The 17,533-nt window shown below is 46.0% G+C and overlaps 1 protein-coding gene across 1 annotated transcript; it reads left to right on the forward strand.

Annotated features, from left to right (window-relative positions):
* The first annotated feature begins 9,361 nt into the window (after window positions 1-9,361).
* On the forward strand, window positions 9,362-15,869 carry LOC138998285 (zinc finger protein 551-like). The gene is made up of 3 exons (XM_070400346.1): window positions 9,362-9,562; window positions 12,224-12,347; window positions 13,535-15,869. The coding sequence occupies exons 1-3, from the start codon at window positions 9,560-9,562 to the stop codon at window positions 15,103-15,105; spliced, it is 1,698 nt and encodes a 565-aa protein (XP_070256447.1). The 5' UTR covers window positions 9,362-9,559; the 3' UTR covers window positions 15,106-15,869.
* Window positions 15,870-17,533: the final 1,664 nt, after the last annotated feature.

The raw sequence follows: 17,533 nt of genomic DNA on the forward strand, positions 1-17,533 counted from the left end.
TGATAGCTTTGCTGGATAAAGTAATCTTGGTTGTAGGTTCTTGGCATTCATCACTTTGAATATTTCTTGCCACTCCCTTCTGGCCTGCAGTTTCTGTTGAGAAATCAACTGACAGTCGTATGGGTACTCCCTTGTAGGTAACTGACTTTTTTTCTCTTGCTGCTTTTAGGATACTCTCTTTGTCTTTTGCTCTTGGCATTTTAATTATGATGTGTCTTGGTGTGGTCCTCTTTGGATTCCTTTTGCTTGGGGTTCTCTGCGCTTCCTGAACTTGGAAGTCTGTTTCTTTCACCAGGTAGGGGAAGTTTTCTGTCATTATTTCTTCAAATAGGTTTTCAATATCTTGCTCTCACTCATCTTCTGGCACCCCTATAATTCGGATGTTGGTACGCTTGAAGCTGTCCCAGAAGCTCCTTACACTATCTTTGTATTTTTGGATTCTCTTTTCATTTTGCTTTTCCGGTTGGGTGTTTTTTGCTTCTTCATATTTCAAATCTTTGACTTGATTCTTGGGATCCTCTGATCTGCTGTTGGGAGTCTGTATAATATTCTTTATTTCAGTCAGTGTATGCTTAATTTCTAGTTGGTCCTTTATCATAACCTCGAGGGTCTGACTAGATTTCTTGAGGATCTCACTACATTTATCAGCAGTTTCTAGAAAATTCTTGAAAAACCTAAAAAGTGTGGTTTTGAACTCTATATCCAATAGTTTGCTTTCCTCCATTTCTGTCATTTGTGTCCTGTTTCTTTGTCTCGGCATTTTTTATGCTTCTCTGTGAGTGGCTTTCTGTGCTAAGTGTCCCAATTACCTTAGGTAGACGCTCTTGGTGTACCCCCTTGTGGGCTTTGTGCACAGTCTTGTTGTAGTTAAGCCTTGATTGTTGTAGATAAAACTGGGAGGATTTGACCTCCAGGCCAACTGGCTGTGAGAATCAGCTGTGTCTGCAGTGGGAGAACTTCTGTGCTGAAGACACCCTTATGGGGCAAGACTTGCTTCAGTGGGGCTTTGGTGCTCACTGAGTCTGCCCCCTGAGTATGTCCCTTATAGATCTGAGGAGTTGTAATTGGATGATCCCACTCTGACCACTGGGTACACTTGCTCTTGGATCTAAGGAGGTGCTAATCTAGCCTTTGCCTGAGGCTACCCAGCAGAAGCCAGCTGTAAAGCAATGCAAGTTGCCCTGGGGCCTTGGGGCAGCTGCAGTTTGTTAAGTTATTTTCAGATTACAAAGGGCCAGGCCTTTCATATGCAAAAGCCTCTGTGTAAGGCTTGGGTGGGGCGGGGCGGGGCCCCAGGGGATCAACAGGGCGGGCCGAGCGAGCCAGCAGTATGGCTGCTCTCAGTCCTGCCTTCAGAGGTCCTGGCAATCGCAGCGAGTGCCTCCAAGAGAAAGCTCCGACCGATGCCAGACAGTCCCGTTTCTCCCGTATGAGTCTGGGTCCCCAGAGACTTGTCCAGAAGTAGAGCTTAGAGCCTGAGCCTCCCTCCTGATTGAAAAAGACAATCTGTCCTCAGCAGCCAGCCCTCTCCGCATGCACCTCCGAACCTTTGTATTTACTTCAGCACCGCACCTCCTCTGAGTCTCGGTATGCTTTTCTCTTTCCTCCTAGTTGTAGAAATTCCACTCAGCCAGCCTTCCTATGGTTCTGGATGATGTCCGTTATGTCTTTTAGTTGTATCTTTGAAGTGGTTGTGCGAGGCAGCAATCTCCGGTGTTTACCTATGCCGCCATCTTGGTTTCTCCTAAAGTATATATTTTTAAGCATAGGCTTTTGGTGTTTTCATGCATTCCTGCATTGCTAAAACCAAGATCCTCCTGCCTTATCAGTGCTTCATTCTCGGCATGTAAAAGAACTGATGCAAAAACACAGTCTGCCTTAGAAATAGCTTACTTGAAATATATCCTTGTAAAAAGACACTTGTGAAACCCTATGAATCCTATCTTGCCTTCCACCAGTCTCTGTCATCGTGATGGTTTTTGTGTCTATCTATTCAAACATGATTGGGCATTTCACATAAATTGCTCCATGTCTTGCCCTGGCCAAATAGCTCAGTGGGTTGGAGAATCATCTCAATTACGACAAGGTTGCAAGGTCCATAACCGGTCAGGGCAATTACAAGAATCAACCGCTGAAGGTATGAGAGTAATGGAACAAAGGAACTGCTGTGTCCCTATTTTCCTCTCACTCTAAAATCAATAAATATGTTTATTCACTCAGTCAGTCCACACACATGTGAACACCAGCACAGCCCAGGGGCCCCGTGGTGACCAGCAGACAGTGTTCTCATGAGGGTAGAACATGCAATGGTCCAGAGACCAGTATGGGAGGTGCTGTTGCTGTAAGTGTGGCCGGTGGGGAACCGGGCTGAGCTGCACAGTCACCCACAGGGGATGATGACATCCCTGGGCTAAAAGCAAAGAAGCTGGGAGAAGCTTTGGGCTAGGACATGCCCCCGTGGTCTCTGCACCTTCCAGTCGGGGGTTTTATTGCACATTCAGGTGGTTGAGAAGTCCAGATTACTCTCAGGTGGCAAGGCTGGGAGCAGCAGTGGTTGCTAGGCAGGTGGGTGTGGGCAGGCAAAAGGCCAGGGCAGTTGCCAGGGAGAGTTGGTGCTGGGCCAAGTGTGTGGCTCTGAGGCCTTCCCTTGTCACAGTCCAGGCTGATGGTCTCTCTGTTCTTTGGGGCCATGGTTAGTGGGAAGTGGAGCAAGCTCTGTTGCAGGAGTTCCTGGGGGGTCATGACCTGGGATCAGCATGTGCTCCAAGTAAACATGTGACCCAGGCAGGGCCAACCTAGTCCACTGTAATGAACTGCTCCAGCCATTGCCCTGCCCAGGGAGGGAGAGGAGCTGTCTCTGCAGAGGCTGATTCCCTATCTGCCCAGCAGGAGGGGTTGCAGGCTGCTGAGCCAGGTGGTCTTGTCCTGGGTTACCAGTGTCTTGAAGTTTAGCCCCTAAAGGAGGTTCTAGATATTTATCAATCTAGAGAGAGAGAGTATCCCTGATCTTTCCTTCATGGGTAAACATCACCCTGACGCACTGAGACTGCTTACTGCCTGCACAGCCCACCCTTCTATACACTTTCCGGGCTGTGCCTGGGATGTTCCACTGAAGGTGATACATGCCCCTGACTGAATTGAGTTGATGGACACTGAACTCTGGGCATAGTGTGGTGCTGGGGTGTGTGGTTGAAGGAGCAGAGAGGTGTGGTCTAGGACAGGGCTGGAGATCCCCCTGAGCAGGGCAGCACCTTAATTATTAATGTTGCCTTTAAGAGAGAAAATTAGTATGGCTCAGCATTTTTGGGGTCCCAAACATTTTGTGCTTGGAAGGCACATAAAAATAGCACAAAATCACTCTTGGTCCAATATTGGGTTATTTTGCTTTGCTGATCAAGGCCTTGAAGAAAGAAAGTCTGCATGACTTTGTGGTTCTTGTTTGCAGCCTGGTGCCTCTATCATTGGTGAGTTCAATAATCACCCAGAATAGGAGTTCTTTGTTGTGCTTGTGTGAACAATATGAATTATATTCTCTGTTCACAATAAGTATTGCATAATTCTCAGCAGTGTTTAGGACAGATCTTCGCCACATACTATACAGGAGCCATGTGCCATGAATAATGAAATTTCATATGCTGGTGTCACTTGTTGTAAGACTCTGAGGTTTAAATGGAACTGCCATTAGTACAGAAACACTGTATTCACAGTGAGTGGGAAAGACTGCAGTAAACTGAAGGAAAAGTGCCCTTCTGAACGTTTTCCAAAAATGATCCAAGGTCTGTGGCTTGTATGATATTTGCTTACATTCTCAGGGCCTCCATATCTGTTTTCTGTGGCTGAACTCATTGGCAGAAAAAATAAAGAGTTTGTTGGAGCCCCTGGCCTTACCTCAAGGTTTCCTTAACTGGCAAGACCTCAGAGCTGAGGAAGGATAATTCTCTAACCATGTATTTTTAGGATGTATTTTTGGTAACCAGTCTTTTTCATTTTTAAAAATAATTTTGTTGACCTTTTAGTAAGAGAAGAAGGGAGAGAGTGAGAAATGGAGATATGTGAAACATTGAACTGCTGCCTCCTGTCTGCCACCTACAGGGCATCCAGGTGGGCATGTGCCCTGACCTGGGCTGGAACCAGTGACCTTTCAGGGCAAGGGATGGTGTCCAACCAACTGAAGTACAATGGCCAGGGAAGAGATTATTCTTGTGTTATTATTTACTAACTATTGTATTAATTTCCTTACCAACAACTCTAAACCTCCTTTACCACACCCTATATTTGCCTCCTGACATTTTATAATCTTTCTGCCTTCCCCAGCTCTAAATGCAGTCATTGATTTTCCTTCCTTTACAAGATTAGTTCATATTTTTCATAATGTAATAAACACTATAATGTGTGTATTCTTTAACAAGTATGGGATTCTTTCATACTACACAGTTAATTTGAGGTTCAACACTAATGCTTATGTGAAAAGTTCATTATTTTTTATTGCTGAGTAGTATTGTGTTCTGTGAATAACCACTTTATCTATTGATCTGGCTATGGTTTTTTGTTATTTCCAGGTTTGAGGTATTATAAATAAATTTTCTGGGATTATTGGGTTCAGTTCTTTATACAAACATATCTTTTCCTTATCTAACTGTTGCAGTATAGGTGAGTGTTTTAAGATATGCAGAACTGTGATCTAAAATGGTCCTCCCTTTCCCTTCCCAGCCACCCACAATAATGAAAATTCTAGTTTTTCGTTATCCTTGTGGGCACATGCGATGTTTAATATTTTTAAATTGTTGGCCTGAAAATCAGTAGTGTTAACTTGTTTTGTTTTAATTCCATTTCCCTAAGAAATTTTTATGGTGAGCATTTCTTTATGTATTTATAGAGCCTGTCTTTATCTCCTTTGTTGAAAAGTCTGATCAGAAACTTCTGCCAATTTTTAAAATGAATTTATGATTTAAGCAATAGGAAGTCATTTCACCATGTAAGACATCTGTTTGTAACTCACTCATTCCTCCCTTTGCCATTTGGAACTATATGTTTTGAATATTGGGAGGAAAGTTGTTTTTCTAAAATTGTATCCTATGTACAATTTAAAGCCCACTGGCATGATACACTTACAAGGTTAACAACATTGCTAACATTCTCCACCATTCAGTTTAAGTTGAAGAATTCAATAGGATATTAAGTGAAGTCAAGGTTTGTAGTATTTGTCAATTTTTCTAGTGTAAATACTCTCATCATCGTCACTTTCAAACCTCCAAAGTGATAGCACTGAATATGGACTGATGAGATATTTCAGTAGTAAATCATTATATTTTATTTCCAACATATTGATGCAGTAGGTACAGATATGCTCAAGAACTTTCATAATAAAATAGTAAAATAATTGGGAAGTGGCAAGTTTTAATTATTTTATCAAAGTAAGTATAATTGATTTAAAACATATATGCAAAATAATACTTTTATAGATTTCCGAGAGGAAGGGGAGAGTGAGGGATAGAAACATCAGTGATGAGAGAGAACTACTGATAGGCTGCCTCCTGCATGCCTCACAATGGGGATCCAGACTACCACCTGAGCATGTGTCCTGACTGGGAATGCAACCGTGACTTCCAGGTTCATAGGTCAGTGCTCAACCACTGAAACACACCGGCCAGGCTCTCCTAAGCTATTAAGGGATCCCGCTCGACCTGCAACTGAGGCAGCAATGAGCAGCAACAGCTCATCCTAGGAGAACCCCCTGAACCTGTGCTCAAGGCCTCCTTTTCTCTGATTCTCCAGTAAGCTCACAGTGGTGTTTCTAGAGAACCATAGGAGCCCCACCTATAGTTCCTCTGCTGGTCCTTGTTCTAGCCTAAGCCCTAGATATTTTTCATTATCTCCATTTTTAATAAATGTTCTCTCAAAATCTCCGAACTCCTGTTGTGAAATTTTCTGCATGAAGTCAAGTACTCAAACACTATAGGCCAAGCTGAGGCAGACCAGCTCCAGGCTGGTTCCTGTTCACAAAAAGTTATGCCTGGGACATCCTGTATAAAGACAGAACAAGACATGATTGTGCTTACAAGACTTGAAAGAAAACGTGATGGCCCACAATCACTTTGTTGTTGTTGAGTCAAACCAATCTTAACACAGTTCATTTTTTAAATGTCTTTATTGATTTCTTAGAGAGAAAGGGAGAAGAAGAAACATCAATGATGAGAGAGAATCATTGACTAGCTGCCTCCAGCATTACCCCACTGGGATGGAGCCTCCAACCTGGGTATGTGCCTTGACCTGGAATCAAACCAGTGATATGTTGGTGGTTGGGTACATGCCCAACCACTGAACCCCACTAGCTGTACACACTATTATTTTTTCTAGAGGCCCAGTGCACGAATTCATGCATGGGGAGGGTCTGGCCGGCCCAGCCTCAATCAGGGCGGATCGGGGCTGGGCTCATCAGGAGGAGGAGGTGGTGGGAGGTTGCTGGCCAGCCCGCCTGGATCAGGGCCTGATCAGGGCCCCTGATCCAGGCTGGGCCACCTGGGGGAAAGGGCTGGGGTGATTGGCTTGCAGGCCCCGCCCCTGATTGGGCTTGGGGGGCCAACTGGGGGCGGGGAAGGTCATGGGGAGGGACTGTGGGCTGGCCAGCCCCGCCCCCAAATGCGGTGGGTGGAGGGTGCCATCTGGGACCAGTGGCCTGCGGGAGGGGCCATGGGTGGTTGGCCAGCTGTCCCTGCCCCCTATTGTGATGGGGGGAGGGCTGTCAGGGGTGGGCCCAGCCCAGGGGGAGGGGCTGTGGTCTGATGAGGTGGTGGGCACCCATCAGGGGTGTGGACAGCCAGGGGGAGCTGCCCCCTATTGAGGTGGGGTGGCGATCAGGGGTGAGGGTTGGCCACGGGGACAGGCTATGGGCCCATCAGGGTGGTGGGGGCCCATCTGGGTTCTGGTTGGCTTGGGGGAGGAGCTGCAAGAAGTTGGCCAGTCAGCCCCACCCCCTATTGAGGTGGGGTGGCGATCAGGGCTGGGGCTGGACAGGGCGAGGAGCTGCAGGAGGTTGACCGCCCATCCCCATCCCCTAGTGGGTTGGGGAGGGTGCTATCAGGGGAAGGCTGGCCAGGGGGAGAGGCTGCAGGCCTATCGTGATGGGGCAGGCTGATCAGGGGCATGTATGACCAGGGGGAAGAGTGGGGGAATTTGGCCGGCACACCCTGCTCTTAATCGGGGTGGGAGAGTCCGATCAGAGGTGGGCCCGCAGGGGGAGGGGCCACGAGTTTGGCCATCAACCCCACCCGCTGATCGGGTCAGTTAGCTGGTCACAGTGGGCTTCATAGTGACTGGTTGTTAGATCGTTATGGCCTTTATGGTAGCTGCCTTTTTATACATATAGACTAGTGGTCTGGTGCAAAAAATACATGCACATTAAAAGGGAATTAATTAGAGGAAGTATTTTAATATTGCTATTTGCTCTTTATAAAAGAAGTGCCAGAGATGAAAGAAAATTAGTAAAATGTATATGAAAATCTCCCTCCTGTCAGAGTCAGTGGCACGCCGTGGGACCCATAGTCAAATTCCTGCCCACCTGTGTGTGTCTCAAAATCATGAGAGACCCAGACCCAGCTGGCCCCAACCCTGTCAATCCCCACAGGGTAGGGGGTGTGGCCTCAGGTCCCCTGGCCCAGCCTCAGGTCCCTTGGCCCCAGTGCCAGGGAGGGAAATGCATCCTCAGATCCCCCAACCCCGGTGCTGGGGTAGAGGATGCGGCCTCAGGTCCCCCAGCCTGGCCTCAGGTCCTCTGGCCCTGGCGTCAGGGCGTGGGGCACAGCCTCAGGTCCCCCGGCCCATCCTCAGGTACCCAGGCCCCAGCACCGGGGTGGGAAATGCGGCCTCAGATCGCCAGGTCCCGGCGCCCAGGCGTGGCCTCAAGTCCCCCTGCCTGGCCTCAGGTCCTCTGGCCCCAGAGTTGGTGTGAGTGATGCAGCCTTACGTCCCCTGGCCCCAGTGCCAAGGTGGGGGCACAGCCACAGGTCCCCCTGCCCCAGCACCGGGGCAGGAAATGCGACCTCAGGTCCCCTGGCCCTGGTGCCAGGGCGGAGGACATGGCCACAGGTCTCCCAGCACAGGCACGGGGGGTGTGGGGGTGGGGGGGGCGGGAGAGAAGCCTCAGGTAGCCCAGCCCTGCCACAGGTCCCCCAGTGAGAGAGGTGGGGGGCGTGGACTCAGGTCCAGGTCCCCAACATGCCCCACTGGGTTGGGGGCGCAGCCTCAGGACCCCAGGCCTGGCCTCAAGGCTACATGGCTTCAGGTCTCTCGGCCCATCCTCAGGTCCTCTGTCAAGCCCTGCCAGGGCTGGGGACACAGCCTCATATACCCCGGCCCAGCCTCAGGTCCACCGGCCCCAGCGTGAGGGCGCAAGGGTGCAAGGGCGCAATGACCATTTGCATATTAGCTCTTTATTACATAGGATTGCTGACTATATTACAGATGTTCCCAATTTCCCCCATACTCCTTCCCACTTTTCTCCCTCTACCCTGCCCCCAATGCTTCTAGTCCCTTGCCACAGTATAGTCTATATCCATGGCCTATGCATATATGTATATACGTTGTTTAAAATATTTTTGTTGATTTTAGAGAGTGAAAGGGAGAGGGAGAGATAATAACATCAATGATGAGAGAGAATTGCTGATTAGTTGCCTATGGGATCAACCAAAGAACTTATATGCATTCATATAAGCATAACCAATGGACATAGACACTATGTGGGGGGTAAGGGCATGTGCTGAGGCCTGAGAGTGGATGGGCAGAGCTCAATGGGGCAAAAAGGAGTTATATGTCATACTATATGTAATACTTTAAACAAATAATTTTAAAAATAAAAATAAAATAAAAAGAACCATGACCTCCTGATTCATATGTCTAGACTCAACCGCTGAGCAACACCAGCTTGGCGACATTATTTTAAAATTTATGAAAATACATATATTTTTCATTGGTGATAGTATTATCGATGTCTCCCATTTCCCCCCTCTGTATATATTCTTTGGTGGATCTCTTGCATTCCTCCCACCTTCTTCCCCTCAGAGATCTGTTAGTCAGCTCCAATTAGCCAGGCTTCTGGTCCCATCTACTCCCTCCCCAGGCATCACTCTCTCTGCCACAGCACCTTTATTCACCTAAGTCATTGGCTGGGATGCTAGTACTACACTGGGCGGTTGAGAAAACTACATTACCCAGAAGGCACTACTCGCATGTGGGCGGTGCTAAAAGGCATTTTGGTGTCTGCGCATCTGGTTAGGGCGGGACTTCCGCCTTCCTCGTGGTGGACATTTTAACTTTTTAGGTCTTTGTTCACAGATTTACAGGCTTCAGGGCGCTGGTCGTGAGGAGGAGGAGGCCTGGGAGGCAGCGCGCCTGCCGTGCGGGGTGTGTCTGAGGCTCCTTGAGCCCAACAGCCCGAGATTGGCGTCCCCGTGCCTCCCGGACTCCTCTCTGCTCACAGCGTCCCCGCAGCCTGACCCCATTTCACCCTCCAGCCTTGGGGACCGGCCTCTCGGGTCCCGCCGTCCAGGTCCCAGCGCTCAGAATGGTGAGTCCCTCGTGGGTGACACATGGCTGATGGGGGAAGAGGGTGAAAGGCTGCAGGGCCGTCTTGTAAGGACGTGATGGTGCGACTGAGCAGGGAGGACTCGGCAACCCGGGCCTGTTGTGGGTGTAAAGGCAACACAGAGAGAAGGTGTGGTTTACAGGAGGAGTTTTCCTTTCACTCTCAGGAAGCTGGGCCATAGATGGTTGTGAAAAAAAGAGAGACATTTTCTGAGGCAGGATTCTAACTTTTCCTAACATTGCTCAGAGGGAAGGACAGACTGGAAGACAGAGGACAGCAGCTGTGGACAGGAAGGGGAAGTCCTGTCAATGATAAGGGAACTGGCAGAGTGAGCACTGAGGACTGAGCCCTGAGATAACACAGGCATCTGGAGGGCACCTGGCCTCTGGGCTGGGCAAGAACACTGAGCAGCCTGAGCCCATAGAGCCTGGTGGGTGCCAGGCTGACAACAGACCATTTTCTTTCCACAAATTTTTCAAATGCAGAATGAATTAGGTGTACGGGTTTGTGGAGGGTATTTCAGGGCCTCACCCCCTTGTGACCTCTGAGAGAGTAGAGTCCTGGGATACAGCTGCTCTTGTATCCCATGGACCTGGGGACTTTGAACAGACACTCAGCCCAGACTCCTAAGGTCAGGAGTAGGGCTTCATGAAGTGGAACTTGTTTGTGGCAACCAGTGTAATGAGTGAAAGGTCCTCCAGACATAGGTTCCAGAATGTGCAAAGGCTTGGAGTAAAAAGCAAGCTGAATCAGGAACCTGCAGGTATGTTTCTTAAAATACATATATATTTTTATTGATATTAGATGTAGAAAGGAAGGGAGAGGGAGAGAGAGAGAAACAGGGATGAGCAAGAAACAAGGATCAGTTGCCACCTGCACAATCACTCCTATGGATCCAGCCAACAGCCCAGGCATGTGACCTCACCAGTGCATGAGACTATGCACAACTAACTGAGACACATCAGCCAAGACTGTAGATCACGTTAATACAGGGAATCATGGTTAGGTTGGTAATGGTGGTAGTAGCTCAGAAGGGACAGTGTGAGCCTGAGGACTGGCTTTCTTGCTGGGGCCACTGTTTGTGGGAGGTGGGTTTCACAACACAGCATAGGGACAGAAGTTGTCATGTAGAGTGTGGAGGAGAGATAATCGTTTTGCAGTGGCTAATACCTTCAAAAGATGAGTGGACCTGAGGTTAGTGGGAGACTGAAGAGTAACTCAAACAACATGAGACTAGGGCTGGTACATATCAACTTTTCTAAACTCTCACCAGGATTTTGTTGTGACCCTTGTGACCTGACTGTGGGGAGTTGCAGTCAGTCTTGTGGATTAGCTAAGGGCTTGAGTGGTCATCTTTGAGACTCACTGGGCATGGTGCAGAGGGCCATCGGGGCTGGGACTTGAGTGAAGGTTAAGAGAGATGTTGACTGCTACTAGTGAAGGGACATCAAGTCAGCATAACAGGAGGTGGGCTATGGATATCTGAGATCTGATTGTTTTTCTTAATAGTTGTGGTTGAAGGAGAAAAAAAACAGTCATGGAGAGAGGCCTATATAGCAGGACTCAAGGCTGCCTCTATGAGTTTGGACTATCAGAGTCTGGGTAGTACTTGATCATGATTCAATTTGGCAACCGTCCTCTAGACAACACATGCTCAGTAATAAGTAAAAGGCCAGGAGATGAACATGGGGGCTGGGGCTGTGGAAGTGCAGGTGTGAGTGAGGTGTGGTAGAAAGAGTGATGTGCACTTGGAGAGGGAAGTGAATTCATGGCCACAGCACCCTGACATTGACATAAGAGTGAATGAAGAAAGAGTCTATTTCTGGTGGTGCCTGGATGTAACAATAAGGTGAATTGCCTGTAAAGATAGGTGTTTGGGTGCTACATTCTAGGTTAAGAGCTTAGGTGCCATTTAACTAACCACCTGCCTTTTGTTGGGAGTGACACATTGATTGATGGGAATGAGATAGCATTCATCAGTGTTACCCAGGCTTGTAAATCTCCCCTGGCATGGATAAGGAAGAAGGGTAAGAGAGAACTAGATTATGGAGGTGGTGACCTATATTTTTGGAAAAGAAGTTGATTAGGAAAAAATTTATCCACACCATGGCAAATTTGAATTATCTTTGAAGTTGTGCTCTGGGAATGAACCTGTGTGAGAAAAGTGTTGTTCAGAGAACTATGTGCAGCATATTTTGAAAAGTGATGGCCTCAGCACCTTGGGATTGGGGTCAAGCTGATGAAGTGTGATGCCATGTTTTTGGTGTCTTAGAGGAACAATCGAAGGGACTATAAGGCTATTTCCTGAGAAGATCAGTATCAAATCACTCACACTCTCTTTATGGCCAACATCCCTCTCTAACCTATGTGTTTGACACCCAATCTATTGATAACAGGCAGTATGGCATACATGGGAGGTCCAGAGCTCAGGTATCTTCTATCTGCTCAACTGCCTTAATTGTTGTGGGAAGAAAAATATCAGCAGGAATATAAGAAGACAGTGCCTTTCATGGGATGAAGGCCTGGTGTTTTCTCGCATGTGAAGAGTGGAAAGAGCAGATGGGTGAGGAGGGTGGGGAATATGACAGACTTATAATCTTAGGATTGAATCTGATCATGACTGTACTGTCCCCATTATGACAGGATGTGAACTTTGAGGACGTAGTCATTGCCTTCTCTCAGGAGGAGTGGGGACTCCTTGATGAGGCTCAGAAACTTCTGTACTACAATGTGATGCTGGAAGTGTTTGCATTTGTATCATCTGTAGGTAAGACCTTCACATTCTGCCAGTGTCCTCAGGTGTTGACCTCTCTTCCTTTATTCCTCTCAGCCTTAGCTTTCTCTCTCCCACAGCCAGAACATTGCTTCTGCTAATTTCCCCCACTGTCCTGTCAAATGTGGTGTGGCTTCCATGGATGAAATAGATGGGGAGCCCTGAGCAAAGGACTCCATGAACATCCCTAACACCCGTTACCTCAAAAAGTACAGGAAGTGTTAGGGAGTCAGGAGTCTTTCATGAGCTTAATGGGTCCCAGCTTGCACTTACTGATCATGCGAGGCTGACAGTGTCCACATGCGTGGCTTCAACTTCCCTCTTTCTCTAGGTGGCAGCCTGTGCCGTGTTATGGTCTTTACCTACATGAACCATGGGCTCTTGTGTAAGACCCTTATTCAACTGTTTGTAATATTTTAATCCCTTAATACTATGGCAAGCTGTGTTGCTCTGGCCCAGTGCAGACTGCTCACTTCTGTATCACCTGTTCTTCTGCACTGCTGCCTCTGCAGTATTCTACAACATTGACTTGCACATGTGTTATGAGTTGCACATATGTGCTAAGTAGTCCTTGAAACCAGCTACTCCTTTATTAAATTTTACTTGGAGTAAGATGGAACCGACCTCTTGCACAGCTCGCCCCGCTCCCCAGCAGATAAGCCCTGCTGAATGCTGTTAGTTGAAGGATGAGCTGGAGAACCATATTCTAATCCAGTGATGGCGAACCTATGACACACGTGTCAGAGGTGACACGCGAACTCATTTTTTTGGTTGATTTTCTTTGTTAAATGGCATTTAAATATATAAAATAAATGTCAAAAATATAAATCTTTGTTTTACTATGGTTGCAAATATCAAAAAATTTCTGTATGTGACACAGCACCAGAGTTAAGTTAGGGTTTTTCAAAATGCTGACATGCTGAGCTCAAAAGGTTTGCCATAACTGTTCTAATCCATGTGGTGCTTGCCATGTTTGTGTCATATTTCTGGTGAAGCCTCCCTGTGTTGTGATCTTCATTAGCCCAGAAAGTCACAGGAGCCTCTTATTAACCCTTCCTGCACATCTCTTATTTTCAGACAATTGCATGGAACCAACATGTGATGTGTAACACACTTTTGCAATGGGACTTCCTCCTGTCACACAATCAACAGTCATTTCCTCACCATTTCTTACTTTTCAGGTTGTTGGCATAAAATGCATGATGAGGAGGCCTGTTCTGATCAGAGTGTATCTATACAAGGAGAGTCACAGGTCGGGGCTTCTAAGACAGCTACAGCCACCCAGAAGACCCTTCTGTGTAAGCAGTGTTTCTCTGTGTTACAACATATTTTGCACCTGACTGGATCACATGCAGCACACTTTGAGCAGAAAGCCTTCTATAGTGACGCATGTGTTGGAGACGTCTGTTTCAGTGCAAACCCTCACCAGCAACAGAGGAATGAATGTGGAGAGGAGCCCTGGAAAGAAGCTATGGACGGGGCCTCCTTTGTGAGCAGGTGCAGCTTCTCCTTATCTTTGGTGCCTTCAACCAGCAGGGAGGTTGGGGAAGACTCACAATACAACTCAGAGCTTCCCCAGCACCAGGCCACTCTTAACACTGAGGAGCTACACTGTGGCAGTGAGATTTCACAGGAATTTCTGGATGGAAAAAGTCATCACTGGTGGGGTGAATGTGAAGATGATGCCATCCACGACCTGAAAGTTGTTCAATGTCAGGGTGCATTTTCTGGAGAAGTGATTTATGAATGTAACAAATGTAGGAAAGTGTTTAGACGAATCTTTAACCTCATTCAACATAAGAGAGTTCACCCTGGAGAACAGCTGTATGAGTGTAGAGAATGTGGGAAGTTCTTCAGGGAAAGAAGTACACTCATTAACCACCAGAAAGTTCACACTGGAGAGAGGCCATATGAGTGTAATGAATGTGGGAAGTTCTTCAGGGAAAGAAGTACATTCATTAACCACCAGAGAGTTCACACTGGAGAGAGGCCATATGAGTGTAATGAATGTGGGAAGTCCTTCAGTAAAAGTAGTACACTCATTAACCACCAGAGAGTTCACACTGGAGAGAGGCCATATGAGTGTACTGAATGTGCGAAGTCTTTTAGCCGAAAATCTAACCTTATTAACCATCTGAGAGTTCACAGTGGAGAGAAGCCATATCACTGTGCTGAATGTGGGAAGTCTTTTAGCCAAAAATCTAGCCTTACTATACATCTGAAAGTTCACACTGGAGAGAAGCCATATGAGTGTACTGAATGTGGAAAGTCTTGTAGCCAAAAAGCTAACCTTATTAAACATCTGAGAGTTCACACTGGAGAAAAGCCATATGAGTGTTGTGAATGTGGGAAGTGCTTCACACAAAGACCTGTACTCATTAAACACCAGAGAGTTCACACTAGAGAGAAACCATATGAGGTTAGACATTGTGGGAAGTCCGTCAGTAATAAGTCTGTCCTTGAACAACGAGACAGAGTTCATACAGGAGAAAAGCCATATGCATGCAGACAGTGTGGGAAGTCTTTTAGCCAAAAATCTTACGTTATGCAACATCTGAGAGTTCACACTGGAGAGAAGCCATACAAGTGTAGAGAATGTGGGATGTCCTTTCGACGAAGGGATCACCTCATTGTACACCTCAGAGTTCACACTGGAGAGAAGCCGTATCAGTGTACTGAATGTGGGAAGGCTTTTAGCCAAAAATCTACTCTTATGAAACATCTGAGAGTTCACAGTGGAGAGAAGTGTTAAATGTGCAGGATGTTTTATTTTATTTACTTACAATAACAACACTGAAGGAGACTCTTTGGGACCTGTTTTCCTGAATTTAACCCCTTTTAATGGAACATACACTCTGCTAAATTCCTCATACATTGCTAGTACAATGGAGTCTTGAAGGAGGTGCATTGCACTTGGTAACATGCCGAGATTTACTACCAGATTGATTTGTGGCTAAAGAGATTTCACCTCTACCACCTGGCTCACCTGAAGAGTGTGCATCAGTCCCAACCCCTGTGTGCTCAGGGGAAATGTATTCTGTGTTCTCACTTGTGCTTGAGAAAATTAAGATTACTTCAAGCTCTTGACAGGATCTTCCTTTTGTCTGACTAGAGAATGCATCTGACCCAGGGTTTTTCCAGAGCACCCATCCTCAGCTAAGGAGTACTACCACTTTCAGAGACATTGTGGTTCTCACATTATGCTTTTATGAATTGTTTTACTTTCTAATTTACCAACCTGCAAATTTCTTACTGTCCTCTGTTCTGGTTTATGATCTGGTTAGTAAAGATGGTTTTTTCTTTCGTAGCTTTATTTTATTTTTTTAATTTCACTCTCTGGATGATTTGTTATAAAAATTACAATCTATCATCATGATGAGGTGAAAAGATATGGTGGGGTCCGAAATTTTCTGTTCTTTGGAAAGCGTATAATAATGTCAGAAAAATCACTCTTTGTCCAATAATGGCTTATTTTATACCACTGACCAATGCACGAAATAAAGTTTGCATAACGTTGTGCCTCTAATGTTGATGAGGTCAGTGGTCCCCCAGAAGAGGAACCCTTTTTTGTACTTCTATCATTGTTCTAACATTATCCTCTGATGAGTTGTTTTATGTTCTTACTCACCAACCTACAAACTGCTTGCTGTCCTCTGTTCTGGTTTATGATCTTTTAGTAAAGGTGTTTTTTGCTTTTTGACCTTTAATTTTTGGGTAATATTCACTGCCTGGGATGATTTGAAAGGATAGTTGTGATCTGTCACACCCAGAGGTAAACAGATAAGGTGGAGTCTCAAACTTTCTGTGCTTTCGAAGGCACATCATAATGGCAAAAAATTACTCTTTGGCCAATACTGGTTTATTTTGTATTGCTGACCAAGCCCTTTAACAAAAATCTGCATGACTTTTTGGTTCTAATTTTTTAGCCTGGTGCCTGTATTATTTGTGAGGTCAATGATCACCCAGAAGAGTCCTTTGTTGTGCTTCTGTGAACAATATGAATTATATTCTCTGTTCATAGTATGTCTTACATACTGCAAAGGAGCCCTATGCCATGATGTGTGAAATTTCACAGGCTGGTTTCATTTGTTGTAACACTGTGAAGTGCAACTAATATTGGGACAAACACTGTTTTCATAGTGAGTGGGAGAGACGGCAGTATATTGGATGAAAATTGCCTCTTCTAAACATTATCCACAAATGACCCAGTCCTGAAGCTTGTGTGTTCTTTTTGTAGCTGAAGTGATTTGTTGTGAAAAGAATCTCATGGTTTTGGGTTTCCCTGGGCCCCTCTATGGTGTTCACCTCAAGGTTATCACAACAGGCAGGAACTCAAAGCTAGAGGGAGGATAATCATATAATTAGTCCCAGGTTGTGTGTCTTGTGACAATTCAGCATTCTTGATCATTCTGATGGCAGTAGTCTTCACTTCTGGACAATATTTGCTGCCACAGAGGCAACAATGATTCTCCCAGGAAATGAGAGAGATGGTCATATCTATATAGACTTGCCATCTTAATTTTCAGAGAAGGGAGAGAGAGCTAGAAACATCAATGATGAGTTAGAACCATTGATCAGCTGCCTCCTGCATGCCCCACACTCTGTATAAAGCCTGCAATCCTGGCTTGTGCCCTGACCGGAATCTAACCTTGACTTCTTGGTTCATAGTTTTTACTCAACCACTGAGTAATATTGACCAGGCTAAAACACACTTTTTAACTTGCGCTTTTATCTTTCCATACATGCCCATCTCCCTGAAACAAAATACTCCTCCCCTTTTCAATACTTCCTAATTGGCATATGAAATTCCTGCTGCAAGGACATAATCTACCTTTGAGTTAGCTTATTTCAAATATATCCAGAAAACACTTATAAAACTTCATGAATTCTAGCCTTCTATCACTATCTGTCGTCATGGTGGTTCTGGTATCTATCTATTCGCAGATACATTAGGGACTTATTTTACTTAAAACTCCTGATAAATTTGGCCCTGGCCAGCGAGCTCAGTTGATTAAAGCGTCATCTCAATGCCAAGGTTGCAGATTCCATCCCCATTCAGGGCCCATGCAAGAATCAAACAATGAATGTATAAAATTAGTGGAACAACAAATGAGAGTTTCTCCACCCCTACCCCCTATACTATCGCTCTCTAATCCAGCGGTTCTCAACCTGTGGGTCGA

The sequence above is a fragment of the Myotis yumanensis genome, unplaced genomic scaffold (genome assembly GCF_028538775.1).
Source record: "Myotis yumanensis isolate MYYU_CA2020_CCGP unplaced genomic scaffold, mMyoYum1.0.hap1 SCAF_20, whole genome shotgun sequence".
NCBI lineage: Eukaryota > Metazoa > Chordata > Mammalia > Chiroptera > Vespertilionidae > Myotis > Myotis yumanensis.